Source organism: Canis aureus, chromosome 2 (genome assembly GCF_053574225.1).
Source record: "Canis aureus isolate CA01 chromosome 2, VMU_Caureus_v.1.0, whole genome shotgun sequence".
In the NCBI taxonomy this organism is placed as follows: domain Eukaryota; kingdom Metazoa; phylum Chordata; class Mammalia; order Carnivora; family Canidae; genus Canis; species Canis aureus.
Window position 1 is genome coordinate 51,158,601 of NC_135612.1, and position 9,034 is coordinate 51,167,634.

At 35.2% G+C, this 9,034-nt stretch overlaps 1 protein-coding gene across 2 annotated transcripts in view; it reads left to right on the forward strand.

Moving 5' to 3' along the window:
• Window positions 1-8,831, forward strand: part of AGBL1 (AGBL carboxypeptidase 1) — a 555,889-nt gene extending 547,058 nt beyond the window's left edge. For both annotated transcript variants that reach the window (XM_077871456.1, XM_077871417.1), the window contains exon 18: window positions 8,430-8,831. In XM_077871456.1, coding sequence (XP_077727582.1) covers window positions 8,430-8,637 — 208 coding nt within the window. In that variant the 3' untranslated portion in view covers window positions 8,638-8,831. The remainder of the gene's footprint in view (window positions 1-8,429) is intronic.
• The last annotated feature ends 203 nt before the right edge of the window (window positions 8,832-9,034 follow it).

Here is a 9,034-nt window from a genome sequence, read left to right on the forward strand (position 1 = left end):
GTATTATCTATTGACTCATACTGTAAATGAACAAAGTTTCTAATTTGCATTTCCTTTGGACTCATACATTATTTGTATTAGTTATAACATTGTTTTTACATTGGCAAGATTTATAACATTTATATTCTATTTTATAAACATCAATTCCAGATTAGCCTTACATATTTAACATATATCTACAGTTTTCTGACCATGGCTTTCCCATTTCTGAGATCTTTATTCTGTTCCATCTTTGAGTTGCTTAGATTTTCTCGCATAAAATCTTCCCTTAGCCTCAGCCTGTACCTTTCTAAGGAAAACAATTAGCTTTCTATTTCTTGAGGTCTTGTATGTTTGCTAATGTCTTTCTTTTGCAAAATCTCTTGATATTTTATAAAATACAAAATCAAAAACTTCCCTAGTGGTTGAGTTGGTTTTGTACTTTGGTCTTACCTATGTGGATAGATATCTAGGCTCTCTGTCCTATTTTGTTGATACGTGTCTATCACTCTGCCAGAACCATACAGTCTTGATAACTGTAGCTATAGAATATGTCTTGAAATTGAGTGGAGTGATTCCTCCCTCCTACCTTATTTTTGTTTTCAAAATTGTTTTAGCTATTTCTAGTTCCTTAGCCTTTCCGCATGAATTTTAGCATAACCTTACTGAGATCAACAAGAGTATTTTTGGAGTTTTGATAAGAATCATGTTAAATTTGTCTACCAATTTGGGGAAAATCACCATCTTTACAATGTTGAATCTTCTAACCCCTGTATGGTTTTCCATTTATTGAAATCTTGGATTTCTGTCATTAGTTTTTTACATTTCTTAGTATACGAGTCTGGTATATGGTTTGTTCTGTCAACATGTAGGTGTTTCATTATTATTTAGTGGTTATAAAAGTTTAGTGATTTTAATATGTTCATTTTTACTAACTGAGGTATAATTGACTTATATGTTGATCTTGCTACCTATGACTTCATTGACCTCACTTATAGTTCTAGGGGTTATTTTTTGTTTATTTGGTTTTTGTTTTTGTATATTCCCAAAATAGAGATGGTTTCATTTCTTGCTTTCTCATATATTTTCCCATATATATGCTTTTATATTCATTCCCTGCCTTACTCTGCTGGCTACAGCTTCTACTACTGTGTTGAATGGCAATGATGACAGTAGAAATCATTGACTTGTTCCTGATCACAGGGAAAAGCATTCAGTCTTTCACCATTAAGTACACTATTAGCTGTAGGTTTTCATACACATTTTTTATCAAGGCCAGGAAGTCTTTCCTTTATGATTATCTTTTCTGAGAATTTTTCTTTTTAATGGGTGTTGAATTTGATCAAGTGCATTTTCTGCATAAATTTATATGATCATGTGATTTTTCTTCATTAGCCTGTTAGTATATGGCTTCTATTAATTGTTTTTTAATATTGAGCCAGTCTTAAATCCCTGGAATTAACTCCATTTGGTCAGGGTGTAGAATTCTTTTTTTTTTTTTTTTGTAATGCTGAACTCAATTTGTTAATAGTTTATTAAGGATTTATATTCATGGGGGATATTGGTCTGTAGTTTTCTTTCCTTCTTCTTACTGTCTTTGTCTAGTTATAGTCTCAAGGTAATACTTGACTCATGAAATGAATAGGAAGTATTCTCTCTCCTTTCATTTTCTAGAAAAGATTGTGTAGAACTGGTGTTAATTCTTTTTTTAATCATGTTGTAGAATTCTCCAGTGAATGGCCCTAGAGATTTCTTCTTCAAGAGTTTAAATTATAAATTCAAATTTCTTAATAGTTATAGAACTATTCAAATGATCTGTTTCATATTAAGTGAATTGTTGTAGTTTTTACTTTTTTAAGGAATTGGTCCATACTATCTAAGTTGTCAATTTTATGTGTGTAGAGTTTTTTGTAGTATCCCCTGATCATTTCAATGCCTGCAGAGTCTGTAGTGATAGTCTTGTTTCAGTACTGATGTGGTATTTAATGCCTTCCTTCTTTTTTCTTTGTTAGGCTTGTTAGAGGCCAATCAATTTTATAGATTTTTTTTTCAAATAGCTCTTTTTTTTTCATTGATTTTTCTCTATTGTTCTTCTGTTTCAGTTACATTGGTTTCTGTTTCTTTATTATTTCCTTCCTTTTTTTCTACTTGCTTTTGAGTTTATTTTTGGTTTTATGTTTCTACTTCTTAAGGTAACAGCTTAGATTTTTGATTTTAGACTTTTCTAAGATAAGCATTTACTGTTATCAATTTCCGTCTCACCTTGGCTCTATCTATGCCCCACAGATTTTGATAGGTTATATTTGCATTTTTGTTCAATTCGATGTCTTTTTTTCTTTACCTTGAAATATCCTATTTGACCTCCTGAATTATTTAGAAGTGTAGTTGCTGACTTTCCAACTGCTTAGGAACTTTTCTTTTGTATTTCCGTCTTTGATTTCTAGCTTGATTCCACTGTGGTCAGAGAATACACTCTGTACAATTTTTCCCCTTTTCAATTTATGGAGCTTTATGTATGGCTGAGGATATGGTCTCTTTTGGTATATATTCCAAGTGCATCAGAAAAGAATATGTATTCTGTTGTTTAGGGCTGAAGTATTTTATTAATGTCAATTATATCTTGTGGTTGATAGTGTTGCTGATTTTCTGTCTAGTTGTTTAATCAACTATTCAGAAAGGAATGTTGAATTCTTGAGCTATAGTTATAGATTTGTTTAATTCTCCTTTCAGATCTTTCATGGTTTGCTTTACATATTTATGCAGTTCTGTTTGGTGCATATACATGCAAGAGTGCTATGACTTCTTGATGTATGGACATTTTTATCATCATACATCTCTGTGTCTCTGGTTATTTCCTTTACTCTGATAGCTACATTAACTAATATTAACATAGCCATTCTTCCCTTTTTTTTTTAAATCAGTGTTTGCATGGAATATCTTTTCCATCCTTTCACTTTCATCTACCTATTTTATTTTCAGTGAGTTATAGACAGCATACAGTTTGATCATGCTTTTTAATCCACTCTGAGAATCTCTTAATTGGTGTATTTAGAGAATTTACATTTAATGTTATTGGTACATTAGAGCTAAGCCTTCCATTTATCGTTTTTCCATTTGTTCTTTCTCTTTTTTATCTGTTTTCTTTCTTCTGTTTTCTGTAAGTGGATATTTTCTAGAATTCCATTTTGATTTATCTATAGGATCTTGAGTATATCTCTATAATATTTTTAGTTCTGTAGATATTGCATTATATACATATAACTTATTGCAATCAACTGGTGTCACATTTTTACCAATTCAAGCAAACTATAGAAAACTTGAGTGCCTGTATCTTCCTTTGCTTTCCATTTATCATATAATTATCTTAAATATTTACATAATACAAGGAGAACCATGTCATGTGACTTTATAATGTTGGCTTCAACTATCAAACATAATTGTAATAATTCAAGAGGAAAGGGAAAATCTATTTTATTTACCCATATTTTTACTCTTTTGTTGTTCTTTCTTTCTTCCTTATGTTCCAAAATTTCTTCTGTTATTATTTTATTTCTGTTTAGAGTATTCCCTTTAGCTATTCTTACAGAGTGGGACAAATTCTCAAATTTGGCAATAAATTCTCAAAACCTTAGTTCCTATAAGAATGCCTTTAATTTTCCCTTCATTATGGAGGATGTTTATTTTTTGATTTCTGAATTCTAGCCTGATAGTTATTGTCTTTCAATCATGAAGAAAGAGTGTACCGTTTTCTCCTAGCCTCTACCATTTCTAAGGGGAATACTGCTATCATTCAAATTATATTTTCCCTATAGTGTCATTCTCCTAAAGTTTCTCTCTCACTGCTTTCAAGATTTAATGTGTCATTGGTTTTCAGAAGGTTGGCAGCAACCTGTCTTGGTGTGGGTTTCTTTGGGTTTATCTGTTTGGGTTTTTCTCAGCTTCTTGTACTTGTACGTTTATGTCTTTTGCTAAGTTTAAGAAGTTTTCAACCATGACTTTGAATACTTTTTCAGATTTTCGTCTTTTGAGACTGATGAAATGAATGTTAGATCTTTTGTTATATTGCCACAGGGTCTTGATGTCCTGCTCATTGGTTTAGTTTATTTTCACTCTGTTGAGTGAAATTGTTTTATTATCAAACCCACTGAATCTTTTCTCTGTCTCTTCCATTATGTTGCTGAGCCCATCTGCTGAATTTTTGGTTTATTCATTTATTTTTATTACTCACTTTTCAACTTTCCATCTGATTCTCTTTATGTCTTACATTTCTTTGCCACATTTTACATTTCTGTTATTGTATACTTCTCACTTGTAAAATTTCATTTGGTTTTTCATTATACTCCATATATATATAAATATATATATAAATGATATATACCCCATATATATAAATAATATAATATATAATATATATATTTCCTTTGCTGAGATTTTTCTATTTCTTTACTGAGCCATTCTATTTTTTTTCACGTGTGTTTGTAATTTTCAATAGAACACTTGCATGTCTGCTTTAAAATTCTCGTTAGATAATTCTAACTTCTCTGTCATGTTGGTATTTGTATCTATTGATAGTCCTGATTGTTGGTGTGGTGAATTATTTTATACTGAAATCTGGATATTTGGGGTATTATTCTATGAGACTAAGGTCTAATTTAAGCCTAATTTGAACTTGTCTCTTCTGACACCACTCAGACAGGAGAAGAAGGAACCTTATTATGGGCAGGTAGAGGTGAAAGTCTAGGTTCTCTGTTTAAAGACATTGACACCCTGGGTATAAGGGTTCTTTGTTACTGCTGGGCAGTGGGGAGTGTTTCAGTAACCACCCCTCCCAGACTTTCACCAGACTTTCTCTGGGTTGAAGGGACAGGAGGGCCTTGCTGCTACTCTCCATTGGCATTGGTAAGGGTCAGTCTTGTTACCAACAGTTGCAGATGGAAGTTCAGGCTCCCCCATGACCTCCAGTGGTATTGAGGGGTAAGGGACCTCACTTTTGTACACTAGGAATAAAAGTTACAATTTTCTATTCAACTTTCTCTAATACCTTATTCCTGGGGGAAAGAAAGGGCTTGTGGGCACCTTTTACAGTCTAGTGAGAGTAGAAGTCTAGGTTCTCTGCTTCTCATGGTGGGGTAGGGTTGGGACCACTGGTTTATCTGTGGTTTTTGGCTGGAGTAGAGCTAATGTAGTTTAAACTCTTCTTTCTTGCTAGGCTGCCTTTTCTTTATCATTTGGCTAGAGAGAACTAGCTCTTGCTGGGCTGTTTTTGTCCACACCTGTTAGCATTTCCAGGTTGTCAGCTTGTCTAGCTTCAAGTCTGGGATATAAGAAGCAAAGAGAAATGTCAGGGAGCTTACCACCATGTTGTCCTTTAGTCCCAAAACCATATCTTGTCTGCTTCCTTTCCTCCATATGTCATCCACATTTCAGTCTTCTTATGTTTTATTTTATATAAAATATCCAGTATAATTTATGAAGAAAAAATATAAATGCTTCTCTGTCTATACAGAAGTGGAAATCCCTCAATATGTAATTTGATTTTCTAAGTTATTAGAATACTTTTACTTTATTTGGAAAAATAAGTAAGAGACATAATCACACTTTTTTGGCATTTTCACAGATACATTAAATATAAATGTAAATATATATTTACATGTATGAATTAAATATAAATATAAATTTACATATATACACATCTCTATATAAATAAATAAATGTAATATAATATATAATTTAATACTTTATTATACCTTGTATACTATAAAAATATATTTATTTTATATTATATATATATCAGTGACAAAAGAAACTATATTTGTTAAAATCAATAAAATGCACTAATGTGATAATTTTGGCTTAATTCACATATAAAACCTTTGAAAAAGAAATCAAGAAAAAGTAATTTCACTAAAGATGGTCCAAAATGATATGTATGTATTTTTCTACATACATTCTTGTTATATGTTCAATTTGGCAACATTTTATTGTACATCTACTATATTCTTAGCACATTCTAGACTTTCTATAGAATAATATACAATTAGGCAGAGGCTTGGGCCTTATTCACAATAGAATTGTAAACTTTAAGAAGGAACAGAACAAACTAAGTGAATATGTGAAGATTAACATTTAAAGGAAGAAAGTTTCAAAGAGATGGAGCTTTCAAAAGAGTCATTTGGTGGAAATTAAGATGAGCTTTTAAAAATGATATATCTTATCTGGTTGAATGCTGAGGGATTGGAAAATCATTTCAGATATGGGAAATCGGTTACTTGAATAAAGATTTGGAAAAACATGTAGTCTGATATGTTTGGATGATCACAGCCAGAACAGCCTGATGATTTGATTGTGGTGGGAAAGATTCAGGTCCCTGAGTGATTAGAGCAGACTCTGCAGTGGAGGAAAGACAGGCGCTCATTAGGGGAAGATGGACCTTGTTGTTCACTCTTGGACTCCTGCCAACTGGACCCCCTAGGGAGCATTCCATCTCTCAATACCCACATTGCATTAATAAGCAAGGAAGAGTCATTGCAATTTCCTAAATCTGGAAGTGGCATAATAAGAATGATGCTTTAGAGAAGTTATTAGCAGTGCCAATTTGAATGGTTTTGCTATAGTTATAACCCAGGTGTGAAGCAACAAAGCTCAATGCCTGCTCTCCTTCAACACCATGTTTCACCCTCTTCTTTCATATCTACAGTACAACAGTGGAATTAAAATTTATTGATTGCCTTTACTTTGCAAAGCACTCTGCTAGATAGCATCTGTGTACTTTCTCATTTAGTATGCACAATAGCTCTTGAGGTATCATTATTGCCATTCTAGGAGGCTGAGGGGTTTTCCAAGGTCTCAGAGCCAGGATTTAAGCTCAGGCTCTTGACATTGCACAGAATGTCATCTCGGTCCCTAGTATGGTGATGGCTGAGTCACAGGCAATCAGTTATTGCTGACTTGAGCTCATGTTACAGTTAGGCAGTTCTTACCTTCCTTTACTCAACTGCTTTATCACCCACAATTCAGCTTGTAAAATATGATAACAAATTAATGCTGTGGTACTGTGTAAATAAGATTTGTATTTCTTCCCCTTCCTCTTCATTCAGGCAATGTCCCACCAGACCTTCAGTTTAGGGTACCGAGGGCCTGGAGAGCATGGAAGCTGTTCCCATCAGTCAGTAGACAATTACAGAACTGGACTCTGATTCATTTCCGGAGCTAACATGTAACCATGCCGCTGATTACCCATTTTCATTGTTTATGGCGAGGCAGGTGGATGAACAGCTCTGCCTGATTTATGAAGTGCTTGCCTTCTATAAATCACAGAGTAGAAACCCAGCACGCTGTTAATCCTAATTGGTTAAGTCCTAAGTAGGGAGTGATTAGAAAGTCTTCAGGAAAGAAGGTACCTTATGCAAATGAGATAGATATGAGGTTCCTTGGGAAGAAATATCCCCAGCTCTCAATATGTGGCCAAAGTGTGTTGTCCATTCCTACTGCTCCCTTCTACCTCTTGCTGGTCTACCCCTGCTGATCTTCCATTTGTAAATAAACTAACATAAAAGGGAGAAAAAGAAAATGATGGGAAGCACAAACAGTAGAAAAAGAATGCTGTTTTCCCACTTTCTCTCTCCTTTATTAATTTCAACCTAGATTACTTGTCTAATTCTAATAAACTACTCATCATAATGAATGAGAGCTATGCAATGACTCACAGTGCTATGAGTTACAGTGGGACAGACTAGGGCTTTTGGTCTTAGCTACCCGAATTCCAGTTCCACCCTTCTCTGGACAGTGTCTCTGTCTCTGATACTCAGTGACACCTTCTCTGAGAATTTCACTTTGAGCCAAAAAGATTCTGAAGATCTTAAATACATGAAGTTGTCCACCTCTTCTGATTGGAAATCTTCTTCTTTTTTTTTTAAAGATTTTATTTATTTATTCATGAGAGACACACACAGAGAGAGAGAGGAGAGACACAGGCAGAAAAGAAGCAGGCTCCATTCAGGGAGACTGATGTGGGACTCTATCCTGGGTCTCCAGGATCATGCTCTGGGCTGAAGGCGGCGCTATACAGCTGAGCCACCCGGGCTGCCTGGAAATCTGATTGGAATTAGAAATGCAAACTCTTCTGGCAAAGGAAAAGGGAATCTCGAAGATTTTATGTGATTTCCCTCCGACATCTCAAAATAATGATTGAGGACCCAAGGACTGTGTATGGGACACATTTAAAGGAGCAGGGGCTGTTGAGATGCAGACTCAGGGAAGATAACTTTTCTTCCCCCTTTCTCATTGATTATAAATGCTCTTTCCTTTGGGTAACTTCTCTTTTTATTTCCTTCTCCTTTTCCCCCACCTCCCTCTCTCTGTTTCCCTCCCCTTCTGTATTTTTTCATCCCTTTTTCCTTCCCTCCCTTCCTCTCCTTCCTCTCTTTTTCTATTTTTGTGGGAACCCACAGCAGATGCAGCAGCAGCAGCAGTGTGACCTCAGAGCTGGATGATGAGCCCCCCTGCATGGAGGAGATTGATTACATTACAGACAGCAGCTCAGACCCAGAAGGGAGCTTCTCTGAGCTGGACCGGCAGATCCAGGAGTGTGCTTTCAACAAGGACGAGGGAGGGGAAGAAGAAGAGGGGCCAGGCCAGGGAAGAAAAACCACCCCTTAGTCGTGAGGTTTACAGCGAGTTCCATGTCTCTCACCATTGGACTAGCTACTATGCTGCCTCTTCACCATCAGACATGTACAGCGTTGGTGCAAAGAGCCAGCCCATGTGAGCTCAGCGACCTAATTCCAGATTTTGTTCTAGTTTCACTAGGCATAGAAACTGGCTATGTTATAATTATACCTTTTACATACATATTTAGGTGGCCTTTGGGAGCCGATGCAAGCTGCATTATGCTAGGATGGGCTACTCTCAGGATTACCATGGATCCTCTCAACACTATTTTGAGCTCTTCTCCATTCCTATGCTAGAAACTGGAGCAGACTGAAAGTAGGAGTTGGGCTTCTTTTTGGCTTCCCAGCCAAATTTCTATATGGTTGTCTAAGTTGTTCTATATATG